Source organism: Cyprinus carpio, chromosome B5, assembly GCF_018340385.1.
Source record: "Cyprinus carpio isolate SPL01 chromosome B5, ASM1834038v1, whole genome shotgun sequence".
Lineage (NCBI taxonomy): Eukaryota > Metazoa > Chordata > Actinopteri > Cypriniformes > Cyprinidae > Cyprinus > Cyprinus carpio.
The window spans coordinates 32,315,648-32,330,692 of NC_056601.1; the positions used below are offsets into that span (position 1 = coordinate 32,315,648).

General features: G+C 33.7%; 1 protein-coding gene across 1 annotated transcript; it reads left to right on the top strand.

The window, feature by feature from the left end:
* The first annotated feature begins 5,915 nt into the window (after positions 1-5,915).
* LOC109062484 (melanopsin-A-like) lies at positions 5,916-13,709 on the top strand. The gene is made up of 9 exons (XM_042723171.1): positions 5,916-6,290; positions 7,680-7,813; positions 7,996-8,199; positions 9,162-9,333; positions 9,423-9,578; positions 10,916-11,023; positions 11,554-11,728; positions 11,944-12,060; positions 13,277-13,709. The coding sequence occupies exons 1-9, from the start codon at positions 6,157-6,159 to the stop codon at positions 13,601-13,603; spliced, it is 1,527 nt and encodes a 508-aa protein (XP_042579105.1). The 5' UTR covers positions 5,916-6,156; the 3' UTR covers positions 13,604-13,709.
* Positions 13,710-15,045: the final 1,336 nt, after the last annotated feature.

Here is a 15,045-nt window from a genome sequence, read left to right on the forward strand (position 1 = left end):
AAAGGGTTAATCGCGATTAATCGCATACAAAATAAATGTTTTTGTTTGTACAATATATGTGTGTGTTCTGTGTATATTTTTTTAATGTATGTATATATATATATATATATATATATATATATATATATATATATATATATATATATATATATAGACACACGTACAGCATATTTTGAAAATATTTACATGTATATATTTATATTCATATAAATTATATATAAATCTATTTAATATATAAACGTATCATATTTTTCTTAAATATTTACATGCACGTGTGTCTATTTATATATACATAATAAATATACACAACACACACACATATATTATGTAAACAAAAACTTTTATTTTGGATGCCATTAATCGCGATCATTCGTTTGATAACATAGACATATGCCAGTATTCGGTAATGCGATATATCACGGTTATGAATATGCACGATATTGTTATCGTGGGCACTTCTAAATACCGTGAATAATTATATATTACAAACTATTCAGAATTTGGAATGCATTTTAAGAATACTTTTCCCATGAACTGGTCAAAATGCACAACACTTATGTATGCTGCTTGAAAAAAGGCGTGTGCGCTCTGATGTAAACAAGCATACATTAGAAGCACATGGAGGAACATGTGAGAGATGCGCTGAATGAAAGCACATTCACTCTCCGACAGCAGATGGCGCCTTTACCCTGGAAACCCCATAAATAAAGCAGCTGCACTACTTTCTAAAACGTATTTAGACAGCCATTCAGATTTGTGGATTTCCCATGGTGATTATCACAGTGCCAAATACTTAAATATTTAGATTAGGCTATTAATTTTCAAACTTTTTTTTCCCACATTTTAATCTTGACCGCAACATGCCCTAGATATTGTTTGAAAGTGTTTTGATTCTTTATTGTTCGTTCACACTTTACATTAGGGCTTCATTAGTTAACATTAGTTAATTCATTAGTTAACATAAACTGCCAATGAAAAATTATTCTGAACATTCATTAATCTTAGGTATTCCGATATTTAATAACATGTTGTTAAAATCGAAAGTTGCAGCTGTGTTATTTAATGAGCAAACATGAACTAAGACTTCTATTTATTTATTTATTTATTTATTTATTTATTTATTTATTTATTTATTTATTTATTTATTTATTTTTAACAAAGATTAATAACTTTTGTAGCAAATGTAGCTATTGTGAATGTTAATGCATTAACTAAGGTTAACTAATGAGATCTTATTGTAAAGTGATACCTGTTGGTCTTTATAGTTCTTTTGCACTTTAATCTGTGTAAAACTTTTAACTTTATTTTTCTGTATTACTTCATTGTATTTAAATGTTGTCGGGTTTTTTTTTTTTTATAAGAAAAAAGTTATTAAACCTGTTATACAGTATTATGATTACTTTTTTTGAAACTAATACCGTAAAAGGAACATAGGAACTTAGCTTAAATCGCAATTTAGACGTTCTTGAGGGCGGATGTGCTTCAGCATCGAATGGTGCGTCCACAATATAAAACGTTAATTTATCGCTTTAATATAGGCTGCATTTAAATATCAGAAATATTTTGTTTCTTTAATACAGCCTAGTTGGCGTTTGGCTAACGGTGGCGTAATAGTTTAAGTTTTGACGAACCTCAAATAGCCTATTTGTTTGAGACCAAAATTAGCATCTTAAACTTGTAGGAAAATGAGATTAAATTATTTAGAAATGTTATGAAATGTTCTTCGCCTTTAGTGTCATTTAATAATAAAAAAGTGTTGCTTGATTTTATTTAGTTACATAGGCTACAACTTATTTTATACTTTTTTTTTGCTCGATAACAGCTGCAATATGAGGTGTTTTACCATCAATAAATAACAGAATCAAAACAACGAATGACATTTTGATAATCGTCCATCATCTGACGCATACAGAAAGATCTACGTATTTTAAACACTAGATGTCAGCAAAAGATTTCTGAGAAAGCTAAAGATTAAGCCCATTCAAAGAAGTTTGAGTTATTTTTTGTTAAGATAGGCTATTAGTGATGCCTGTGTCTCAGATCTGCTGTGCTAGAAAACATGTCTGACTGTATCTTTAAACTGTCTATTGTTACAGTAGATTTTTGATGTATTTGAATTTGATTAGCCTAAAGGGAAATTTCATAACCCCACATTTTAACCCCGCATTTTGGGTTTCATTTTTGCCCTAAACTCAAATTTGATCTTGGACAGAGAGCATTATTCGGGCTGATAAATGAGCATTTTCCAAACAAGCAAGCCAGAAGAGTGTTGTTGTATTGATATCAGTTTCAGGCAATCATGATTCATGACACAACTGTTCTTAGATATTCAATGTGTCTGTGTTAATGCTCTGAAATACCCTCCTTTCCTTCTTTTCTGCCCAGGTTGACACATTTCTCCACATAAAGCTGACGTTTAAGCCCAACAGAGGATCAGCAAGTAATCAAAATTGTTCATTCCTGATAAAAAAAAATACATGACAATTCATCTTGGTCCAAAATAAGAGTAATCCCAAGACAACAAAAGATTAAGATGCGACGTGACTCAAATAGCAAAGTTTAAAGCCTTGGTAAATTACACGTTATCTTATTTCACTGGGGAATAGATCGCCAGTCATGTGGAGTCAGATAATAATTACAAACTCATGATTTATTTCCATGCAAACGTAATGCTTTCCAAGAAAATCTATCTATTCCTGAAGACCCCCCCCCACCCAAAAAAATTGTGATTTAATTGCAAAATGACTACGTAAATGTCAACAGAATTCAAGTGAAAGCTTATTTTCTGTTTGCATTTGGCAGATTTTCTAAATAATGTTTAATTTTTGAATCTTAGACTCGATTTATTACGTTCCTCTATCTGCTTCTGTCTTTTGCATTGGTTGAAATCACATTTCAACCTAAAATATAGTTTATGATGTTATTGCTGGTCCCCATTCGTGCACCATTACTATACTGCAAAACATTCTCTTGATTAAACTGACATTTAATTTCATAACATTGTTACATTAATGCACAATGCTGCAAAGGGATGATTTGTTCAAGACAGGCTAAAGAGGCTTATATTGGCCTTTACATGTGCAGCTGTCCTATAGAAATATCACATGTCAGGATCCCTAAATCTCTCCACTCATTTGAACGAAATTGTCTTAATCATTATATTGAGTTGAGAATGTTGTGGGTGGTTGCTAGGGTGTTGCTATGCAGTTGCTAAGGTGTTCTATGTGGTTGATATGTAAAAGATCCCACCTGCAAGTCTCACAATCTCTACTTCAACCTAAATCTGTAGGATGCACGCGCGCGCACACACACACACACACACACACACACACACACACACACACACACACACACACACACACACACACACACACACACACACACACACACACACACACACACACACACACACACACACACACACACACACACACACACACACACACACACACACACACACACACACACTACTGTTCTTTAACTTTAATGTCAAAAAATCTCCAGCAACAAGACTAATACACTTATAGTAAAATCATTCTATTATGCCAATTTGCTGCTCAAGAAATATTTTGGATTATTATCAATGTTGGAAACAGTTTTGCTGCTTCAAATTTTTATTCGGGGCTGTTTGATGAATAGACTGTTCAAAAGAGCAGCATTTATTAGAAATATATTTTTTGTTAAACAATGTCTTTACTGTCACTTTTTGATCAATTGAGTGCATCCTTACTGAATAAAAGTATTAATTTCATTAAACAAAAATCTTACTGACCCCAAACGTTTGAATGGTGCACAATTATCTCCATTAATCAAGAACCTTTATTTCTAAATTATGTAAATTGTTCTCCCGCAGATCTCAGATTGGTAGTGAGAACCTCTTATGTTCCAGGTTAGTTAGACTGATTTCTTGAGCTATAATATGATCTGCTGGAGGCTGGTGTGTTACTGTGAGCTTGCTTGTCATATAGGCTGAATTAGAGTAATGCTGTTATTGTCGGTGAGGTTTTAGCTAAAATGTAGGATTATGTAGAGAGATATAATCCTACATCTTTCAATCCCACAGAGGCCATTGACTGCCGTGGAGAGGACAGAAGTGATGCCTGGATTATGGAGCTAAAGCGATGAGAGAACATGCGGACAGACACACAAGGTCTCTTAGGATGAACCATTAAGCTTTTATATTCGCTGGTTATTGTAAGATAAAACAAGGTGGTCACAGTCAAAAGTGTGTTTTCTGCTAACATTATACCAAAGCTTTGTATTTGTCAAATGTACAACAGCAGAACTCTTTGACAATATAATCAAGCTTGCAGGATGTAGTAAATTATCCAGATACTTTCCTCCTACTTTTTTATATATACTTTGAATTTGACTGTTCAAATTGTGATACTGTTTGTCTACTGTATAGAAGAAATAGGAAATTATACGATTTTGGATACAGCAACACACTGCATGCTAAAACATACTTCATAAATGGTTGATAAGTAAGTTAAAAGTGATACTAATACATCACATTGAATAAATTAAAAGTGGTAAAAAGTATAAAGCTACACATAGGACAGTGAATTTACTTGAAGTGATTCATCCTCAGTGCAAACTACCATTTAAAATTAGTTTTGGCCAACACACACTCATGCATTTTGTAAATATTTACTATTTGGCAAATTAGTGACTAAATAAAATGAATTTGATTTGTATGTTTTCAAACAATCTGCATACTCCCCACTGGCACTGACAGTTATAGGTTTAGCGGTGGACCATGTTGCTTACATATTTTCCAAAAATTATGTTTTTGTACAAATGTGACCCTGGAGCACAAAAGTAGCACAGGTTAATTTGTAGCAATGGCCAACAATACATTGTATGGGTCAAAATTATGATTTTTTCTTTTATGCCAAAAATCATTAGGGTGTTTAGTAAAGATCATGTTCCATTAAGATATTTTGTAAATGTCCAACTGTAAATATATCAAAACTTAATTTTTGGTTAGTAATATGCATTGCTAAGGACTTCATTTGGACAATTTTAAAGGTGATTTTCTCAATAATTAGATTTATTTGCACCTTCAGATTCCAGATTTTCAAATAGTTGTATCTTGGACAAATATTGTCCTAACAATATTATATTGCTATTATCCAAACAAACCATACATCAGTGGAAAGCTTATTTATTCAGCTTTCAGTTGCATGAATCTCAATTTCAAAAAATCGACCCTTATAACAAATTCATGTTTTCTCATGAGATCAGGTTGGATTTTGAATGTTCAGATATGGATGAAAGACAGAAGCCCGTTCAGAAATGCATTGTGGATTGCAGTGTCGTTAACTAAAACCATTACAAATCATTTCCTGAGATAGAAATAAAGCTAAAATACTGATATTAGATGAAAAAGTATATATATAAGTCTGCTAATGTTTTAGCAAATTTTTGTATTTGTCAAATAAAATAGTCAAGCTTGCCATTGAAATAATATTGTTCAGTTGTTTGTTTGGATTATTTATTTATAAATTTTTGAGTGGTGAAAACAGAAGCCTATTTACAAATGCACTATAAAAAAAAAAAAAAAAAAAAAAAAAAAAAAAAAATTTTTTTTAAACAATCAAAAAAAAAAAAAAAAAAAAAAAAAAAAAAAAATTGAAATACTGCCTTGGCAACTAACTGAAATAAGTTTATAATTAAAAGCTAAATAGAAATATAAAAAATAAAAATGACAAAAGCACATAACAAAATTATTGAAATCTGAAAATAGGAAATTGTTTCATTTAGTCTCATGTTTTCTCTTCTTCTATCCATTTTCAAAGAGGTTAGGATGGGAAATATTCAGACTGGTAATGGTGCTCATTTTTCATAATAAACTGCTGCTTGTGTGTGTGTGTGAGATGAGTGTGGGATCGCTCTGAAGACACAGAAAAGCTTGGGTGGGACAGATGCTGGAGTGAGGGGTGTGTCATGTGACATGATAAGTAGGTCGCAGTGTGTCCATCTGTTGCTGTTACTGATAGTGTTTAACTAAACTCTCTCTTACTCTGAGCAGAGACAGACTGAGAGGAAGGGATGTGGGAAACAGAAGACCGAGACCATGACTGAGCCTGCGCTCAGGTTGGGTTTGTTGAAGAGCTGATCTTCAGTGTTTGTCGCTGTATCTTCAGTTTGGTGATGGAGCCTCAATGTCAGATCTACAAAAGACTGGACATCCCGGATCATGTGCATTACATCATCGCCTTCCTCATCCTCATCATCGGCACTTTAGGAGTCACGGGCAACGCTTTGGTCATGTTTGCCTTCTACATGTATGCTTAGTTGAGGAACTTTAACCAATCTCTTAGCTTATGTCAGGAATTTTTTTATTTTTTTTTTAGTTAGCACTGTATGATGCAGTTAATCAATTATTGAACTCGATTTGAATATGTTATTGAAATTAATTGTTTTAGTAAATTTGGGCAGTGTGCTAAAACTAGAGCATGCAGTAAAATACTAGTAAAAAGCATCTCTTTTCTTTTTCAGTACACCCATTTGCTCAGATTAAGGTTATTCATGCAAAACACCCTGCAGGTCACCGAACAGCCTAATCCTCATTTTCCAGAATTGTTTTTTCCTTTGTATTAAAAATAGGTTGTTCGTAGGGCAGGGAATTTGGGAATATTGTGAATGAGGTATAAATAACAAGGTTGATTCATTTCCATAAATGGGTTCAATTATTGAAGTCATGGGTTTCTGTAGAATGGAAGGAATTGACTGTTTTTCTAGGAATGCTGGGAATCCCTAGAACTGCAGTACATCGATGGAAAGAACTGCAATGAGGGCATTTGATCTGTTGGATGTCAGCTATGACAAATAACTCTCATTTGCAGCCCATCTTCTTTTTATGCATTTACAATGAAAGGTTTTGTCAGCAAAGATCAGTAGGGATATAATCGTTCTGTGTGTGTAATAAAATATGTGTGTAAAAAATTATATTAAATGCAGTTAAAAGGATAGTTATGAAATATTTCTGCCATGAAAAAAAAGGTAATTGCAACTTTGTGTCTCATAATTCAGATTTTTTTTTTCTCACAGTTCTGACTTATTTTAATAAAAATTCTGAATTGTGAGATGAAAAGTCGGATTTGCATTTTTATTTTTTTATTCTGTGGTACAAATTAAAAGACAGAATTGTGAGATACTAAATAATCTCAAAATTTTGAAAAAAAAAAAGTCAGAATTGTGAGATAAAAAACATGTCTTGAAATGAAAAGTCGCAGTTACCTTTTTTATTTCCTGGCGAAAAAAAAAAAAAAAAAAAAAAAACCCTGAATTGTGAGATGTAAACTCAGAATTCAGTGAAAAAAAGTCAAAATTGTGAGACATATATTCACAATTCTGTGAAAAAAATATCTGAATTTTATTCAATGGTGGAAACAAGCTTTTATAGGACAGTTAATCAAAAAATGTCAGTTTCAAAGAGGATAACTTATAGATATTTTTACTGGTAAACAATCAGTTTCAGTTCACATTGACTCCCATTGTACTTTTTGTCAATATAACAAATGGGAACCTAAATTGTTTGGTTAGCAACAAAAATATCTTTTGTCTTTTGCAGAAAAAAAAGAAGTCAAATTCGTTGTTCATAAACTGTGTTTCTGTTTTAAAGGTGGAATAAATGGAATAAATATAACTTGATCTTAATATTTTTTGTGCAGCAATAAAAAGTTGCGGAGCTTGCCAAATTATTTCATAGTGAACCTGGCGGTCAGTGATTTCCTCATGGCCATCACACAATCTCCAATGTTCTTCATCAACTGCCTGTTTAAGGAGTGGATGTTTGGGGAGCTGGGTAACATGATCTTTTTACAGAAATTTGTAAGATTTAGAAAAATGTAGAACAAACAAAACTCACATAAAATTAATAAAAAACAGACTTCTATTCTATTAAATTTTTTTCACTCAAATGAATGTCCTGTCTTAAATGAATGTTATACAGACTATATTCTCTATATATTTGCTTTGTGTCCTCAGGATGTAAAATATATGCATTCTGTGGTGCTCTGTTTGGCATCACCTTGATGATAAACCTGCTGGTCATCTCTGTCGATCGATACCTGGTCATCACCAAACCGCTGCAGACCATCCAGTGGAACTCCAAACGCAGAACCTCTCAGGCCATCCTCTGCATCTGGATCTACTCGCTGGCCTGGAGTCTGGCACCTCTGATTGGCTGGAGTAAGATTTCATTGTTCTTCTATTAAATTTAGACATGAAATATTTGAATATAATGAAGAAGGTGTCATTTTCAGGTTATAATAAAGATATGCCAGTTTTTGAGATAAGCCACCAGATAAGCACAAAAACTTATCACAGCACTTTCCCAAACATCCTTGTTTGACTGTGCACATGGAAATCTGGCTGATCCTTGACACGATCATGGACAGCAATGCAAAGTTGATTCTCTGCTAAACTGATCCAATTTTTTTTAAACAATATCATATTTATTGGTAATATTATTATGGGATCTCCTTCAAAGCTTTCAGAATCTTAAAAAAAAAAGTAAATAAAAAACTTTTGATTTTTCTTTCTGTATTTTTAAAATAAACTGACAATAACTTTATTAAACAAAAATGTATTCTTTTATTTATCAGTAATTAGAAAATAGTAGAAACTTTGCTGAAGTGATTATTTTTATTAACTTTATTTTATGCAGATAATATGGAAAACACTTTAACTAAAGTATTTTTAGTAATAGCTTACTGCGACTCTTTATCTTAAAATGTTTTCTCTCAATAGTGAGTTCTGATCTCACAATTCAGATTTTTTTTCTCAGATATCTTGCAATTGCAAAGATGTAAACTCAGAATTCTGAGAAAAAAATCATTATTCACCCACTCACCCTCTAGCTGTTCCAAACCTGTATGAGTTTCTTTCTTCTGTTGAACTTGCAAGATATATGAAAAATGTGGGTAACCAAACGTTTGCTTCGTCCCCGTAGACTAACAGGGCCAGCAACTGTTTGGTTACCAACATTCTTCAGAATATCTTCTTTTGTGTTCAACAGAAGAAAGTAACACATACAGGTCTGGAGCAACCTGAGTAAATAATGACAGCATTTTTTTATTTTTTGGTGAACTATCCCTTTAAGATGTGACTTTAGCTTGAAATGTCCGATGTTTCTTTTAATGCTCCTGCAGGTTCCTACATCCCTGAAGGTCTGATGACATCCTGCACGTGGGACTACGTCTCACCCTCTCCCGCCAACAAGAGTTACACCATGATGCTGTGCTGTTTCGTCTTCTTCATCCCTCTGGCCATCATCGTCTACTGTTACCTGTTCATGTTCCTCTCCGTACGAAAGGCAAGCAGGTCTGAGCTCTTTGAGGCGTCTTCAAATTGAAGAGTGTTCACTGAAAAGTGTTTATGACTGCATGAATGATGTATGTGTGTGTGTTTAGAGATCTAGAGCGGCTGAGCACTCAGAAGTCCAGCTTTGTGAAGCAGCAGTCCATGAGGAGTGAATGGAAACTGGCTAAAATAGCAGCTGTGGTCATAGTGGTGTATGTGCTGTCCTGGGCTCCCTACGCGTGTGTCACACTCATCGCCTGGGCAGGGTGAGTGCTGAGCATCTACACATTTGTATTTCTGGAGGATCATGTGACAATGAAGACTGGAGTGATGTTGCTGAAAATTCAGCTTTGCATCACAGTTATTCATTACATTTTTAATACATTAAAAAAAGTTACACTGCAAAATATGACTGTTTTTACAAATAAATGCAGCCTTGTTGAGCAAAAGAAACTTCTTTCAACAACATTAAACATTCTCATGACCCCACAGTTTTAACGAGTAGTGTACATCAGATTCCGTGATTACTGTACATGCACTATACATAAATATCAGTATTATTGTCACATGCAACCATACGGGGTTGTAAAATTATGGCCTCATACTGATTTAATGTCCATGTGATGAGAGCCAAACAACAGCTCACTTGTGTAAGTGCTGTGTTCTCTGTCCTGCTCTTTTGTTATCTGTCCTGTAGGCATGACATGGTCTTTCCTCTGAGATTAAAGAGATACATTTGATGAGAAGTAACTATGAAATATACTATTTGCCCTAAAGTGCACTGTTCCTAACACATCTTATTTGTTGTGTTTGGAATTTAAAATTGGGTAAAATGTGGATAATTTCAATAATGGAGGGTACAATTTCTGTATAACCATATATGTTAAAGTACTGACTACAGTTATTGGCTATAAAAAAGTTTCAAGTTAATTTGCATATGTTAACCATATAACAGGACACATTATTGTCACACTGTGTGGGATAACTTGTCACAGTGGGAACTTACTGTTCAAAGACGCTGATTTTAAGAAAAGTTTATTAATTTTTTTTTTTTTTTTTAATAGATATTTATTTGCTCGGTGTAGTATTGAAGATATTGTTTAATAGTTTTGAGTCACCATTATTGTTATTAGTGATCCCTTTGGAAATCAGAGTTCTAGAGGACAAAAAAATATGAAATGTTGCATAAAATATTCATAAATGACATTAAAAACAAGCAGCAATGGAATTTTTGACTCATAACCAGCTACTGAGATACAGACCGATATGAGAAAAGTCCTCAATATATGATGCATTGAATCAGTATACTAGATGCTATATATAGTTTGCTGTAATCTTTATATATTAGAAGTGTTACAGTTTCTGTAATCTTCAAATCCCCTGATTACTGTTTATCTGGCACTTTTCGATGTACATTTGTGTGTGTATGTATGTGTGTGTATGTTTGTGGATCTCTATATAGTTAAGCTCAGCACAGCTGTGAGAAGTAGGAAGTGATTATAAAACATTGTAATCTCTTTTTCTCTCTTCAGCACTGCACTTGATTTTTTTGAATGACCTACATGCATTTAAAAGTAACTGTATTTTTTCCTTTGTCTCTCAGGCATGCAAACATCCTCACGCCCTACTCTAAAACACTGCCGGCGGTCATCGCCAAATCATCTGCCATCTACAACCCTTTCATATATGCCATAGTTCACACCAAATACAGGTAAACAGATAATAAAACAAACTAAATATACAATCATGCACATTTCATGCAAAAATACATGTTTGTATTAAAATAAATACAACGAGTTAGTAGTACATTAATGTCAAGCAGTGGCAGCAGTGCCTCAGACTTTATCTAAAACTACTTAAATGATTTATAATATAATATAATATAATATAATATAATATAATATAATATAATATAATATAATATAATATAATATAATATAATATAATATAATATAATATGCATGCATTCAAACTGTTGCAAAAACATATAAACAGTTTATTTATATAATAATAATTCATATTTTAATGTTTTGAAATTCTTGTATAATTATTATACATGTTGTTTTATAATCATTTGTCACACCAAAAGTCTATTTAAGTGAACTTAAAATAAATAAATTAATTAATTAATTAATTAAAGTAAAACTAAAAAGAAATGGTGACATCTTATATATGTCCATGTATATACAGTGTATATATATATTCACACTGACATCATGACATATATTCATTTGTCTGCAGAGCCACATTGGCTGAGAAGGTCCCAGGTTTGTCCTGCCTGTCTCGCGTTCAGAAGGACTGTCTCACCTCCTCCACCAATAGTGATGCCTCAGTCCAGGACACCAGCGTCAGCAGACAGTCATCGGTCTCCAAGAACAAACTCCACACAACCACCGCTAACGACTCCAGTACTATGGTACAGTAGAAAGCTCCATCTGTAGTTTCTACAACTCAGATGAGACTCCTTTCAATCAATGGCCTAAACTTGAAATCACATGACCTGCTGAATACTACACACTTTGTCTCAGTAACACTCCTATTATCAAAACAGTTTAGGATGCTGAATAAGTTGCTGGTTTGTGCATGGATCTATATTTTAGGGTGTGTGTTTATGTGTGTGTGAGATTGCAGGTAATGGGAGAAATGGAGCTAGATATGATTGAGAACAGGTTCAACTTGACTAAAGTGTCATTTAGAAACTCGTCGAGACAACGGATCCTCAAATGCTCCTCGCTGCTGATAGAGAAGGTGAGGTTTGATTCACTGGCACTGAAACATTAAAGGGATACTCCATCCCAAAATGTAAATTTTGTCATTATTTACTTACCCCCATGTCGTTCCAAACCCATAAAAGCTTGGTTCATCTTCCGAACACAATTTAAGATATTTTGGATGAAAACAGGGAGGCTTGAGACTGACTTTAAAGTCATTATTTTTGTTTTCTTCATGTACAAAAAGTATTCTCGTCGCTTCATAACGTTACGGTTGAACCACTGATGGCAGATGGACTATTCTGACTATGTCTTTCATACTTTTCTGGACCTTGACACTGTTATTTATTTGGCAGTCTATGGGACAGTCTCAAGCCTCCCTGTTTTCATCCAAAATATATTAAATTTGTGTTCCGAAGACAAACTAAGCTTTTGCGGGTTTGGAACGACATGGTGATTAAGTGATTAATGACAAAATGTTCATTTTGCGGTGGAGTAACCCTTTAATATTTCACTTAAATATTTGTGGAAAAAGTACTTGCCCCCAGGCCATCCAAGATGTAGATGAGTTTGTTTGTCCATCAGATTTGTAGAAATATTCATCACTTGATCATTTTTTATCAATGGATCCTCTGCAATGAATGGGTGCCGTCAGAATGAGAGTCCAAACAGCTGATAAAAACATCACAATAATCCACACCACTCCAGTCCATCAATAATGTCTTGTAAAAGAAATGCTGCATATTTGTAAGAAGCAAATCCTTTAAAAAAAAGGCATTTTAACTTTAAATAATCTCTTCTGGCCAAAATACCAGTCCATAATCCATAATAACGCTTCTTCCAGTGAAAAAGTCCGACCCATATGTTGTCCTCTCACAATCAAAAACCACCAATATATTTTTGTTTAGAACTGTTTTGGCATTTGATCTGTGCATATTTCACTTCTGATTCAGACGAGATGACTTTATCCCTAGATAAAAAAAATAAAATATTTATGGATTTCTGATGAAGAAACAAACACATCTGCATCTTGGATGGCCTGAGAACATTTACAGTAAATTTAAATTTTTTGGTGAACTATTCCTTTACATCTTGGATGGCCTGAGAACATTTACAGTAAATTTAAATTTTTTGGTGAACTATTCCTTTAAATAGACTTATGAATTAAACTTATAGACCGAATGAATGTACAGTAAGGGGTGTGTCCATATACAGCAATTCAACCAATCGCCAAGTGTGTTTGTGTTCTGTAGCCTCCGGTACAGATGAGAGAGTCGTTCAGTCTATGCGAGCGAGATCTCGTCTCCGGTTCCCTCGCCATGGCAACGGCACCAACGGTTGTTTACACTAAGAAGAGTGGGAGTGCTGAAATGACCTCTGACCTTTCATTTAACCCTAAGAATGACTCTGTGAACCACTGCTCCTCAAACGCTCCCACAATCTTCTTCAGTCCAGCTTCAGAGAGCAACATGAGAGAAGATACAGTAGGAGAAGAAAAAGATCACTGTCAGGACTTAATAACAGGCCTCACAAACTGCCCTGCAGAGCTCCTGGAGACTAAAGAGAGATTTCCCACATGAACCGACCAGCACTGATCTGACACCGTTAAACCAGCTCTGATTCTAACTAGATGTGCACTTCATGAAGGAAATATCAGTGCTTCAGAAATGACCTTTTAGAGGTGTATGTGTTGTTGGGGGGGGGGGGGTTCGAATCGAAGGGCATGTATGACAATCAAACGTTATCTGTTTTTACTGAAAAGTGTTTTTTTTTTTTGTCTAAAGAAATTATAAAAATAATATATTTGTACATTCCTGTTGTCTTCGCACACATGAACCTCATGGATCAGGACAGTTTTCTTTAACAAAAATTTCATTAAATGTATTTTAATGACCGAAAAGTACACTTACCTGTTTTTTTCATCAGCCTTTGTCTAAAGCAAAGTACAAAATTGATATATATATTTATATATATTTATATATATATATATTATAGATTATTGGGGTATGTTTTGTGATAAAAAAGTTGAAAGCTCTTCCAACTTCTAACTTCAAAATTTAATTAAATGTGTAACTTAATGATTCTTTGTAATTATTTGTGATATTTATTAGCAATTTCCGAGTGAAAATTATTTCACCACCAAAGGTTTTTTTTTTCTGTGTATTATTTCGCTTTGTTCAACTTTTGTGTGTGTGTGTTTTCTCTTTTGGCAATAACTACAAACCAATATTTGTTGCCAAAGCCCTTACTTAGTGATATATTTGCCAATAGAAATATATACAGCATAAATACAGTACTACTTGGCAATTTCCACAAATAGGTATGAAGCAAGTCTTTGATCTCGCTTTCATTCTCGTTTTTAAACAAGATAAGTGGTAATTGACAATAAATAAATAAATAAATAAATCACAGCATTAATTTATTTCATTTAAATATACTGTTTATAAATTTAAGTATACTGTTGGCATTACCATGGAAATGTCCAAATATCCTAGAAGACACAGAGCTTCATTTTCATCCTTCATCCAGCAGAGGACGCTGCATATCATGCAATCACAACCTGTTTAAATGATTCCCAGATTAATTAACTGTAAGTAAATAGTGTAACTATTTTCTCTCACCGTCAAGTATCTTAATATCTGTATCACTAGCCTGTGGTTCAGAGAGATTTGACTGTATTTAGAGCACATTGATTTCTGAACAGTCCCCTCATTTTTCTCTGCTGCTTTATGAGTGCATTAGCTCAGAGCATAAAATAAACTCTAATCACTCTCAATGCTTTTTCTAGCGGACAGTTTGAACTAGAGTACATTATTGATCCCTATTCTTTGAACAGATGCTAATAATAGCTTCTTTATGCATTGGCGTGGTCTGTGTTTACACTACATCCTATTTAGCCCCCATTAACATCAGTGCGGATGCTTTTAGACTGTCTGTGTGAGGTTTTCAGCTGTTGTCTAACATGTCAGACTGTTTAAACAGTCTGTAGTCTCTGTAAAAGCTGTCGTCCTCTGGATGGAGG